This window comes from Propithecus coquereli, unplaced genomic scaffold (genome assembly GCF_000956105.1).
Source record: "Propithecus coquereli isolate 6110/MARCELLA unplaced genomic scaffold, Pcoq_1.0 Scaffold32, whole genome shotgun sequence".
Lineage (NCBI taxonomy): Eukaryota > Metazoa > Chordata > Mammalia > Primates > Indriidae > Propithecus > Propithecus coquereli.
Window position 1 is genome coordinate 8490861 of NW_012148841.1, and position 13346 is coordinate 8504206.

General features: G+C 34.9%; 2 protein-coding genes across 4 annotated transcripts in view; one reads left to right on the forward strand and one right to left on the reverse strand.

The window, feature by feature from the left end:
* Positions 1-8740, forward strand: part of DLD (dihydrolipoamide dehydrogenase) — a 28036-nt gene extending 19296 nt beyond the window's left edge. For all 3 annotated transcript variants that reach the window (XM_012650326.1, XM_012650324.1, XM_012650325.1), the window contains 6 exons: positions 4580-4770; positions 5477-5647; positions 5965-6154; positions 6609-6746; positions 7987-8076; positions 8171-8740. In XM_012650326.1, the coding sequence (XP_012505780.1) occupies positions 4580-4770; positions 5477-5647; positions 5965-6154; positions 6609-6746; positions 7987-8076; positions 8171-8236 (846 nt within the window). In that variant the 3' untranslated portion in view covers positions 8237-8740. The remainder of the gene's footprint in view (positions 1-4579; positions 4771-5476; positions 5648-5964; positions 6155-6608; positions 6747-7986; positions 8077-8170) is intronic.
* A 2774-nt stretch (positions 8741-11514) lies between these two features.
* LAMB1 (laminin, beta 1) overlaps positions 11515-13346 on the reverse strand; it is a 68802-nt gene continuing 66970 nt past the window's right edge. The window contains exons 32-33 of the mRNA XM_012650327.1: positions 11970-12129; positions 11515-11807 (exon numbers count right to left, since the gene is read on the reverse strand). Of these exons, the coding sequence (XP_012505781.1) occupies positions 11671-11807; positions 11970-12129 (297 nt within the window). The 3' untranslated portion in view covers positions 11515-11670. The remainder of the gene's footprint in view (positions 11808-11969; positions 12130-13346) is intronic.

Sequence of the window (13346 nt, forward strand, 5' to 3'; positions counted from 1 at the left end):
TAAAAACTAAGTTATCTGAGATCAAAACTGCCACACCAGCTTTCTTTTGGCTTCCATTTGGTTGAAATATTGATTTCCACCCCTTTATCTTGAGTCTAAATGCATCCTTGCAGGTTAGATGCGTTTCCTGGAGATGCTTGGCTTGTTATTTTTATCCGTTCGGCCAGCCTATGTCTCTTGAGAGGGGAGTTCAAGCTGTTCACATTTATTGAGAGAACTGATAAGTGGGGTGAATTACTGTTCATTCTGTTGGGTTTCATTTTGTTGCTTTGTTTTCTCTCTTGAGCCATTGTGGAATCTAGCCTTTGATCTTTAACTTTTGAGTGGCTTTACATTCGTGAGTGTTTATTGTGCTGATCCTTGTGTAATTCTGTTTTGAGTACTTCTTGGAGAGCTGGTGTTGTCTTGTTGAATTCTCTCAGTCTTTGCTTATCTGAGAATATCTTTATTTCTCCTTCATATATGAAACCTAGTTTAGCAGGGTACAAGATTCTAGGTTGGGCGTTACTCTGTTTCAGAAGAGTGAGAATGGGGCCCCAGTCTCTTCTTGCTTGTAGGGTTTCAGTTGAGAAATCTGGAGTTATTCTGATGGGCTTTCCTTTGTATGTTACTTGTTTCTTGTGTTTTTTTTTCTATTTTAATTTTTATATTGATACATAAAATATGCATATTTTGGAGGTACATATGATAATTTGATACATTCATATAATTAAATCAAGATAATTGGGATATCCATCCATCACCTGAAACATTTATCCTTTCTTTATGGTAGGAACATTCGGATTGTTTCCTTCTAGCTACTTTGAGATGTACAGTCTGTCAGTGTTAACTATAGTCACCCTATTGATCCATCAATCACCAGGTCTTATGTCTTATGTCTTCTATCTAACTGTATATTTGTACCCCTTAATCAACCTGTCTTCATTCCTCCCTCTCCCTTACCCTTCCCAGTCTCTGGTAACCAATAGTCTGTTCTTTATGAGATCCGCTTTTTTAGCTCCCATATGCGATTGAGAACCTGCAGTATTTGTCTTTTTGTGATTGGCTTATTTCACATAACATAATGACCTCCATTTCCATCCACGTTGCTGCAAATGACAGGATTTTATTCTTTTTCATGGCTGAATAATATTCCATTGTGTATATATGCCACATTTTCTTTATCCATTAATCCATTGGTGGGCACTTAGGGTTGATTCCATATCTTGGCTATTGTGAATACTGCTGCAGTAAACATGGGAGTGCAGATATCTCTTTGATATATTGGTTTTGTTTCTTTTGGATATATACCCAATAGTGGAATTGCTGGATTATACGGTAGTTCTAGTTTTAGTTTTTTTGAGGAACCTCTATACTGTCTTCCATAGTGGCTGTACTAATTTACATTCCCACCAACAGTGTACAAGGGTTCTCCATTCTCCACATCCTCACCAGCATCCATTATTGCCTGTCTTTTGGATAAAAGCCATTCTTACTGGGGTGAAATGATACCTCATTGTTTTGATTTGCATTTCTCTGGTGATTAGTAATATTGAACATTTTTCATATGCCTGTTGGCCATTTGTATGTTATCTTTTGAGAAATGTCTCCAGACCTTTTGCCCATCTTTAAATTGGATTATTTCTTTTTTTTTTCTGTTGAATTATTTGATCTCTTCATGTATTCTGGTTATTAATCTTCTGTCAGATGGATAGTTTGCAGATATTTTCTCCCATTCTGTGGGTTGTCTCTTCACTTTGTCGATTGTTTCCTTTGCTGTGCAGAAGCTTTTTAGCTTGATGTAATCCCATATGTTTATTTTTGCTTTTTTGTTGCCTATGCTTTTGAGGTCTTACACAAAAAAATCTTTGCCCAGACCAATGTCCTGGAGCATTTCCCAATGTTTTCTTCTAGTAGTTTCATGGCTTAGATTTAAGGCTTTAATCCATTTTGATTTGATTTTTGTATATGGTGAAAGATAAGGGTCTAGTTTCATTCTTCTGTGTATGGTTATACAGTTTTCCCAGCCAACATTTATGGAAGAGACTGCCTCTCACTCATTGTATATTTCTCAAAAATGAGTTGCCTGAAAATGTATGGGTTTATATCTGGGCTTTCTGTTCTGTTCCATTGATCTATGTGTCTGTTTTTATTCCAGTATCACATTGATTTGGTGACTGTATCTTTGTAGTATATTTTGAAGTCCGGTAATGTGATGCCTCCAGTTTTGTTCTTTTTGCTCAGGATTGCTTTGGCTAATCAAGTATTTGGGATCTTTTGTGGTTCCATATAAATTTTAGGATTTTTTTTTTCTATTTCTATGAAGAATGACATTGGCTTTTTGGTAGGTATTGCATTGAATCTATAAATTGCTTTGGGTAGCATTGTCATTTTAACAATATTCTTCTAATTGATGAACATGGAATATTTGTGTCCTCTTCAATTTCTTTTATCAGTCTTTTATAGATTTCCTTGTATAGATCTTTCACATCTTTGGTTAAATTGATTCCTAGATATTTTATATTCTTTGTAGCTACTGTCAATGGGATTGTTTCCTTGATTGTTTTTTCAGATTGTGTTCACTGTTAAGAGTATATAAATGCTACTGATTTTTTTGTGTTGATTTTGTATCCTGCAACTTACTGAATTTGTTTATCAATTCGAAGTTTTTTGGTGGAGTCTTTAGGTTTTTCTAAATACAAGATAATGTCATCTGTGTACAAGGCTAATTTGACTTCTTCCTTTCCAATTTTGATGGCCTTGATTTTCTTTCTCTTGCCTAATTGCTCTGGCCAGGACTTTCTGTATTATGTTGAATAAAAATGGTGAAAGTGAGCATTCTTGTCTTATTCCAGATTTTAGAGGAAAGGCTTTCAGTTGTTCCCTGTTCAGTATGATGTTGGCTGTGAGTTTGTCATATATGACCTTTATTATCTTGGTATGTTCCTTCTATATCCCATTTTTTGAGGGTTCTTATCATAAAGGGTTGTTGAATTTTATCAAATGCTTTTCGGCATCTGTTGAAATGATCCTGTGATTTTTTTTTTTTTCTTGGTCCTGTTAATGTGATATATCACATTTATTGATTTGCGTGTGTCGAACCATCCTTGAATTTCTGGGATGAATCCCACTGGATTATGGTGAATTGATCTTTCTAATGTGTCATTGGATTGGGTTTGTTGTGGTTTTAATTTACATTTCTCTAGTGACTTACAACATTGAGCATCTTTTTATGTACTTATTTGTTATCTCTATATCTTCTTTGGTGAAATGTCTATTCAAACATTTTGTCCATTTTTTATTCGGTTTTCTCATCGTTGAGTTAGAGTACTTTATATATTCTGAATATAAATCCTTTATCAGATAAATGTTTTATAGATTTTTTTTTCCCCAGTCTGTGATTTTTGTTTTCATGTTATTATATTATTATATTTCTAAGAATTTTTAATTTTGATGGTCTAATTTATTATTTTTTTAATGGATTATGCTTTTTGTGTTGTGTCTAAGAAATCTTTGCTTAACTCAAGGTCAAAAGGATTCTCTCCTAGATTTTCTTCTAAAAATTCTATAGGTTCAGATTTAGGTCCAGATCCATTCTGAGTTAACTTTCATGTGTATGTGTCTGTATATACGTGTATGTATGTCTATATAGAGAGAGTTAGATTTTTAGTATCACTGTATTGCTTCTAGTTAACTCAGTCCTCATCCCAAAAATTCATGAAATTTTTAAAATGAACACATATACCTAATTTAATTGGGAATGTAAACTTTTATAGTTCATTTGAATTACCAGATGATTTTAATATAAATTCTTGGAAAGGATATGTTCATAGTTTTTTATATTTTACGAAGTGCTATAAAATTGTTAATCTTGCCTATTATGTATAGTTTCATATATAATTGTTTAGAAGTTATACTAATTGTTAAAATATTGTTAAACTAGTATTCAGTTTAAATTGCAATTTCAATGAAAAAATAAACATTTCTCCTGTGTTGAGAAAATACAATATGAAGTCAATTTATTCTTCAAACATCAGTAATTAGTAGCAATAAGAGCCTATATTCCTTCCCTTCAGGACCTTTGCACTTGCTGTTCTCCTCTGCCTGGAGCACTCTTCCCCCAGCTAACTGTATATAGTTCATTCCCTCACTCCTTGAAGTCTTTTGTCACTGACAGTGAGGCCCTTGCCCAACTGCACTATTTAAAATTACAATCCCTCTCCCTTCAGTAGTAGTCATGGTTCTACTTCCCATTTTATTTTTCTCATAGCACTTTACTGTCTTCTGACATGAATTTTACTTGTCGATCTTCATTACCAGACTATAAGGTCCCTAATGGTGGAGATTTTTGTTTTGTTGACTAATGTATGCCTAGTAGCTAAAATGTTGCCTGACACGTAGTGGGAACTCAATAAATGTTGAATGAATTGATAAATATATGAAGTTATAGATATTTACTGCAGGGTTAATTTTAAACCTCAGAGCTTCTAACAGACATATTAGCAAAATAAAATATTTTACAATTATTTTAGATGATTTACTAAACATTTGCTATAGAAACTTATGATTATTGGATTTTTTTGATTATTGTTATTTTCAGGGTTCAGTTTGGCAAAGACTTGGTGCAGATGTGACAGCAGTTGAATTTTTGGGTCATGTAGGTGGAGTTGGAATTGACATGGAGATATCTAAAAACTTTCAACGCATCCTTCAAAAACAGGGGTTTAAATTTAAGTTGAATACAAAGGTTACTGGTGCTACCAAGAAGTCAGATGGAAACATTGATGTTTCGTAAGTATGCTACATTTGTTTTTGATATGATATCATCCTTGTCTGTGTATTTAAGAAAAAAACTCATTTCAAAATCAGATTAGCAAATACAGGATTTTTTTTGTAGCTTAAGACCATTTTACTACTTAATATAACTTAGTATTGCTTACCAAATTATTGCATTAGTGTGTTGAAATTCTGATTAAGTTGATGCTAAGATGATTAATCTGATGTTCTCATTATTGTATCTTTTCATAGTATATAATCAGAAAATTTTAAACTCCCAACATTAAGTAAAATTAATTCAATATTTTTAGACAGGTATGTGGAAAATCAATGATAATAATAATTAGATTGCTTACTATGTGTCTGGCACGTTACTTATTAAATACTTACGTTATTCAATGAAATAACTTACCTAAGATCACACAGCTAATGAGTGGCAGAGTCAGTACTTGAACTTGGATTTTTGTGACTATCAGACCCGTGTTCTTAGCCACTGTGTTTATACTGCCTGTTTTTGTGAGATTTTAATGATAGACCTCTAGAGGATGTGCACATTATTTCATTGCCTGACACTTACGTTTATATTTATAATCAAATGATGAACTTATGTTGTTAGAAATGTCATCAACACTTGAGAAATCTCTTGTCTTAAATTTCTAAGTCCATCAGCTGTCTGTTTATATAGATTGTGTTTAACAGTTATACACTGTTCATTGTCTAGTATTGAAGCTGCGTCTGGTGGTAAAGCTGAAGTTATCACTTGTGATGTACTCTTGGTTTGCATTGGCCGACGACCCTTTACTCAGAATTTGGGACTAGAAGAGCTTGGAATTGAACTAGATCCCAGAGGTAGAATTCCAGTCAATTCCAGATTCCAAACTAAAATTCCAAAGTAAGTTGGATGATTATCTGTATTTTTAATACTTTTAAAATTTATTTAAAAGTATTTTGAAAAATAAGACTGTTGCTTATAAAATGTATTAGATTTGGGGAAGAATAGAAAACTTAGAAGATAAAAAAGTCAAAAATAATTGAATTTTTTATTACTCAGATTAGAAGCGGAATTCACAGATTTTCAAAGAGCTGCATTTGATTTATTTTTGGGTGGCTTATTGACTAGACACTTACTTACACGTTTGTTACCATGATGTAACTGAAGATAAATGCGATTTCAGAAGTTCACTGTGTTTCTTTTGATTTCTGTGGTAGTATCTATGCCATTGGTGATGTGGTTGCTGGTCCAATGCTGGCTCACAAAGCAGAGGATGAAGGCATTATCTGTGTTGAAGGAATGGCTGGTGGTGCTGTGCACATCGACTATAATTGTGTGCCATCGGTGATTTACACACACCCTGAAGTTGCTTGGGTTGGCAAATCAGAAGAGCAGTTGAAAGAAGAGGTAATCCTGAATGTGGGTGGCTTTACTCCAGTGTGTGAATTGAGCTAATGACACTGATGGTTGAGAAAAAGCATTTTATCGTTGCATTAATATATTTTAACAACTATAAAACATTGCAGTTTATATATTTTTTCCTTTGTTAACATCATAAAGAGATCATTCACTTAGATTTACCAGCAATAATAGGAGGAGAAGTTGCCTATATTCAAAAACTGATAATTCCAGAGCTTTTATATTTGGCTTTGACATACAACCAGATGGACAGAAACTTGTATTTGCTTGCATTTATATACAAGATATATTTCATTAACCAGCCTTTTGGTCTTTCCTTCTATGTGCTGTGTGAACAATTGCCATCTTGGGATTTATTTTCTGAACAAATGGTAGATGATCTCACCAGTGAGAATGAACTTTTTCAGCATTTATACAGATTTTCTTTTTCTCTCTCCCACAGGGAATTGAGTACAAAGTTGGGAAATTCCCATTTGCTGCTAACAGCAGAGCTAAGACAAATGCTGACACAGATGGCATGGTGAAGATTCTTGGGCAGAAATCAACAGACAGAGTACTAGGAGCACATATTCTTGGACCAGTGAGTATTGTAAAACCAGAGAAATTCCATTAAGATTTCTAGAAAACATGACTATTTATTAATTTTAAACCACCTGCTATTTTCATTCTGAGGTTACTAATTACCAGCAAAATTTTGAATATGGCCTCTCTGTGCATCGTTTCTAGCAGGCAGACTCTCAGTCTTGCCCACCATATCATCTACTTTGTATACTGCAGCCAAAATTATCTCTTAAATACATTGACTGCCACACTAGAAAAAAAGTTTTTTCCTTGGGGCCACAGTGTTTTATTATGAAAATAAAAACTTAGAAAATAAAACAATCCTTTCTAATTTAATGAAAAATTTGTTTTTTATTTTTTGTGTGTGGGCTGTATGCAACTTGAAAATTGGTTCATGTGGCTGCTAAGGTAAAGAGACATGTGACATATGCTTCATGAGGCCCCAGGCTCAAAACTAGCCTGAGATAAATACAACTCACATGGCAGTTAATGTGTTAAAACACACACCAGACCATGTGTCGTCTTCAGATCATCCAGTGTTGTTTTTCAACTTCAGATGGTTACATACAAGGCTTCACTGAATCTTCCTGCTTACCTTTCTGACCTCGTTGCTTTCTGCTCTCCCCTTTTGCTTATTAATACCATGCCATATGGGCCTTCTCATTTTCATAAGAGGACAGACTTGTTTGCATTTTAAGGCTGTTGTGCTTGTAGTACCCTTTGCTTAGAATGCTCTGCCTCCATGTCTTTGAATGGCTGGCTCCTTATTGTTCAGGTCTCATTTACCTCCTAAGGGAAGCCTTTTTTACCACTGAGCCTAAAGTGTATCCTCTCTCTACATCTTTTGTATCTGATGTGACAATGAGAGTAAAATATTTGAGTGCTTACATGTCACTTTTCCTAAGTACATATATTAACCATATTTTTATAACAGCTTTGTGAGTTGAGTGCTGCTATTATTTTTGAGGTGAAGAAACTGAATGAAGCACACAGCCAGTGAGTGGCTGAGGTAGTAATTGGTAGATAAGAGTCCAGGCCATCTGGCTCCAGAGCCCAGGCTCATCTGTGTTACCTTTTCTGTGAAGCTTTTCCTGACTGGAAGACTTTTTCTTGACTTTTCCTCCACTGCTATAACAACAAATACTTAAGGCAATTTTAAGATCTAAAAGGCCTGCTCTTTTAACTGTTGCTATTCTCTATTAGTGTGGTGGTGTTTTTGCCATGGAAGCAAAATTACTTCTTGGCTTGTTATTTTAAAGGGTGCTGGAGAAATGGTAAATGAAGCTGCTCTTGCTTTGGAATATGGAGCATCCTGTGAAGATATAGCTAGAGTCTGTCATGCACATCCGGTAATTATTAACAACATACAGAATTAATGGCTGTCTAAATTTTCTTCTGACCTACAATTAATTGGTTTTTAATTCTAAATTTATTCCTTTGCAGACCTTATCAGAAGCATTTAGAGAAGCAAACCTGGCTGCATCATTTGGCAAACCAATCAACTTTTAAATTAGAAGACTATATATATTTTTTCTGAAATTTCCTGGGAGCTATCTTGTAAAGGTCACATTTCTGAACAGGATATGCTCACAGCTCCAGGAATTCCTGGGACTGAAATATGAATCTTTTTTGGAAGGTATTTAATAGGTTTGGACAGAATGGATAGTCTCCTATCTATATTTTACATAAACTTAATATTTTTTTCCAGTGTATTAATACGCAGGACAGAAAGCTACTTATAGTAGCATCCTGGAAAATCTTCATCAACCCATATTTTCATGCTGTTTATGAAAGGTTCAACATCACTGAATTTGTTAAGCAGCTTTTATCAATGATAACAGAAAAGTTGAATTTACTTTTACATGGATGGAGCTGGAGCATGGATGGAGTATGGTATGGGAACAGTTGTGTTTGAAATAAGGTGATCAAGATATTTTTAATTTGGTTTTCATATTGGAAACAAGTCAGTCATTTCAACAAGATTCAAATATGTATAAACTTAAGTAATGTAAATAAAAATGGTCTCACTCTTTTTATGTAACCCCTAAATTCTTGCAGTTTAGGGATAGAATTTGTGTTTAAGAGGTTTTTAAGGTTCTGCTGAGGTCTACAGGTCTGAAGGATAGTTATGCAGTAACCCAAATGGAGTGAGTCTATCTATAAAACTCAAATATTAAGTGGAGACTCAAATGTATTACAGTAGGGATGAAGATATTGAAATAAATGTCTTAAATATTCATTTACTGGTTGAGTACATGTTGAATGGTCATAGTTTTTTTTATGACTACCTCTAGTATGTATTCTTATTTTTAATTGCTTTTATAGGCAATGTATCTTTTTATCACATTATATGACAATATTAAGGTATTTAAAAGGTCAGTAACCCTTTCATCTGTTTTTGAGATACCTACTAAATGTTTAGCATACACTTTTGGAGAAATACACATAAGGAAGTCTTTAATCATTTGTCTTTTCCTATGTGGATTTCTTTGGCTGGGTAAATGACTATTTCTTTAACAAGTGCTATAAAATTGTGTTTATTGATAAATGTCTCAAGAAACGGCCATTTTAAAGGTTTAAGTAACAAATTTACTAAGTACTAAATAGGCTTTTGCATATTATAACTAAATTTAAGGATCATTTCAGATTCATTAAGTAGTTCTCAAATTTGGTATAGATAGCATGGATTGTATGATGGTCATTATGAGTGATGCATAGAAAAGACTCTGGATTCTGCTACATAGTTCTGAAGAAAATTGAATTTTTGTTTTAGTAGGCGGTTATCTTGGCTGAATACCAACTCCAAACTTTCTTCTTTGTAGGAGGCAGCAACTGAAATCTCTTTTCAGTTGTAGCTTTACCTGTGCTGCCTGAAGTCTTTCTCATGCATATGTAGTTGAGGGGTCAGCCAGAGACTGGGCAGTTTCTGCAGAATTTGGGGGTTCCTCCCTTTTTTGGGGATTTTCCTTTCACCTTCCAGCTGTTGTGGTTGCCCCACACTCTGTCCTCTGATTCTTTAACTAGTAAAACTTGGCTTTTATAATCCTGTCAAGTAAAAAATCTGTTAAAAACAGGACATTCAGCCAGTGCTTTTCTTTTTAAGGGTCAGCTCCCCTCTATTTTCTCCCTGCCTGTTTTTGCTCTCCAGTGCCTGTATGCTTTCTCTTAAAATGTATTGTGTTCAGAGTTATCAGCAGGAGGGGTTGGTCTGATATGTACTCCTTTACCATCATTGGAAATGCTCTGCATTTTTTAAAAATCTGAAATCCCAATATCATGTGAAATTCTAGTTTATTTAAACCTCAATCATGTCCCCTACTCTTAGATAAAAAGGTCCTAATTAGGGTATAGTGAAGTATAATTTGAAATCCTAGCCGTAGAGACAAAATAATAAATTCAACTTTAAGTGTTTACATTCAATATGAGAATGCAGATATATCTGGGTGGAGAGTAAAGTCCTACAAATAAGTTTTAAATGTTCACTTAGAGTTATCTACTAAGTTCTCAATATTTTCTTGACTTGTAAAGGGTGGGGTTAATTGTCCATTTCATTGAGCTGATTAGTAATTTCAAAGTCATGTCTTTAGTTGTTTAGCTGAAAAGGAATGAGGAATACAGTTTCTACTATTAAGTAAAATACTTACTAAAGAAAAACTATAATTGTTCCAGTAGATGATGAGGTATGACCATTTTGCTAGCTGTTTGGATTCTTAACCTAAATAAAAGTGACAGTTGCCTTGGACCAGAGGTAAGTTGCCTTATTGTTTAAATTATGGCTGCTTACATAACTTTTGTCCAGGCCCAGCTTCAAATGCAGCTGTTGGATGTGTGAGTGGTTGTTAAGCAGTCCATGGAATGGTCTTGCTCTAAGAGGAATTGTGAAAAAAACACTTAGGGGCTGGGATTTTATCCAGCTAAAGTTGACACTGCCTTGGCAATTACATTCCAGCAATTTTCTTTACCCTATGGACTGCTACACTGTTGTTTTTGCCTCACCTACAGATTACAGCAGAGAATCTTTAGTTATGTGCAACAATCCAGGGACGGGTTATAATTTTTCCATTGACTGGGGTGGCGGGGGGCAGAGGCAGGGAGGTAGAGTGGCTATAAATACAGATGAAGCTTCACTGGCCTGCCACTCACCCCCTGCTGCGCCCCCCCCCCCCCAAGTTTCTTGGAAGACAGTTTTTCCACAAACTAGGGTGGGGTAAGAGCTCTGTGGCCCAGTCTCTAACATGCTGGGGGGTGGGGTGGGGAGGGGACTGTAGCATTACAGCATCACTCTGTGCTTTTTAGTAGCATTGCTTAATTGGTGGGAGCAGTGTCCATAAACTCTGGCCTGATTTAATTGAAACCTTCCCCTCAACAACCCTGGTCCTCTTAGTCTAGGTGGTAATACTTACAAACCACAATTCATCCTCCTGATTTTCTAAAGTGTTGCTTTTTGTTCTTGTTCCTAGACCAAGGAATACTTAAAGGAATTTTGGAGATTGGAGCAACTAAGCAGCCATTGAAATAGTGAAGGTAGTGTAGGATATATATCCTTCTTCCTTAGCCTCAACCTGGGAATCCCCACTGGGAGGTGGTTTGGGGGTGGGGTGGGGAGTGGGGGATGTGGATTTTTAGAGGATATCAAATAGATGAGTATAGACATAACTGAAATTAGGGTCTTCATGGAGGCAGTAAACTTGTTTAAATGCATCTTTACAGTGAAAATAACATTGTTTGTTAAAGGGATTCATGAACACAAATCAGTAAAAGTATATAAAATGAATGTAAGAATTACATTTATATAAAAGCACTGTACTTTATTTAACTCCATACAAAATTTTGTGATTAAAAACATTAAATAGGTAATGAGTTTTACTTTGAAGATCATTAAGTCAGTTTTTAAAATGTAGCTATTTGGTCACCTCAGCCATCTTACAGCCCTTTCTCCTTTGTTATAAGCAAGTGCTATAAACAGCAACTTTCTGGCTTATATCCTTTAGGAGTGAACGGACTTCTCCTTCCAATCTCACTAATTCTTGAGCTTTGTCTTCTAAATATTTTTGATTGTCCTCATATTTTCTTTCTAAATCTGTGGAAGATAAAAAGTGAGAAATTTATACTATGATGATCTCAAAAACCTAATCTTTACTGTACTGCTGTTTTAAATACTTAAAGTGAATAGATTCAAACTCTATGGATGCTTTAACTTTACAAAAAAAAAAATGAGCCTAAGTGAAAAGACCCAGCCCACCTTTCAGCAGTTGTAGCTTGCTGTTTGCTTGAGCCAGAAGTGTTTTTGCTTCATTTTGTAGTATTTCAGCTTTCCTCCTTGCATCAGCTGACTCTTCTGTTTTTTTGGCAATTAAATTTTCTACTTTCTTGTACTTTTCATCAAGTTCACCATCCAGAGTCTGCAGTTCCACATTTAGGCAGAAAGAGTTGATAATGTAATGTTAGTGTCAGTGATTGTGTTTAGGAGCAGTACTATAATCGTGGCAAGCTCAGATCACGTAGATACTAACTTGCATGGCACACATTCTGGATTAAGGGCCAAGGATATGTAGGCTTCAAGTCATTCAATAAGTAATTGAAACATGATCTTGAAATAAACAGTAGAACTGAATGCAAAATTGACATGGTTTTAAAGAACATTTCAAAAATATTTTGGAGTTGCAGCAAGTTTCTAGGGCTAAGCCCTCATTCTTTTTTGAGTAACACTTCTGTATAAAAGTTATAGCATAATTGTATGGAGAATTACAGAGAGAAGTGAAGTAGATTTCTTTTAAAAGCAGACTGATATCAGGGAAGGCCCATGTTGAAGAAATGGAGGACCATCTGGATCTTGACTGATTTTGGATTTCTGAAGAATTGATTTCCTGATGAAATCAGAGGGAAAAGGCATATTTAACAAAAGATTTAGGAAAGAGGTTGTAGTGTATGCAAAAAGTGGGTGAGGAGAAAAGAAAGGGGGTATGGGTTTGGAAAGATAGTTGTAAATGATTCTTTTATAGAATTTAAGTAAGGGATTTTTGTTCCTGATTATAATAAAACATCATTACGCAGAATGCCCAACAGCAGACTACTTGAGAGATTTGTGCCCTCAGAACTGCAGGAAATTACACAAACTACAACAGAAAAGACAGCTGTCTGATACTGTGGCAGTGAACTTTTGTTTTGTTTTCTTCACCAACCCAAAGAGTAGGGAAGTTACTCTACAGAATGCCTAAAAGCTATAGTAATTTCCAGGAAAAATTTTGAATAGTAAAGAGTTATAAACAGAAATTAAGTCATTTAGCAGTGGAACCCCCTCCCCAGGTTTTGCCCACACATATTTAGAAATTGAACATGTGCTGAAATTATTACCTGGCTTCTAGCTAAAAATTTGGGTTGTGCGAGATTTTCTCTGCAAAATATAGTGCCTTCCATTGAGAAGCAAGAGGTAGTTAATTCAAAATGAGTCTGAAAGAGGTAAGATTTGGTTTCCCACTGCCTGTTCTCTGTAATGAACTAAGTTTTTTCCACTCTGCTTTTCAAGTATTCTCAAATGGCCAGGTAATTACTATATGCCATGAAGATCTTCCTAATTGACATACAGTACAGAAATAAAGTTCAATATGCCTGTTTTAAG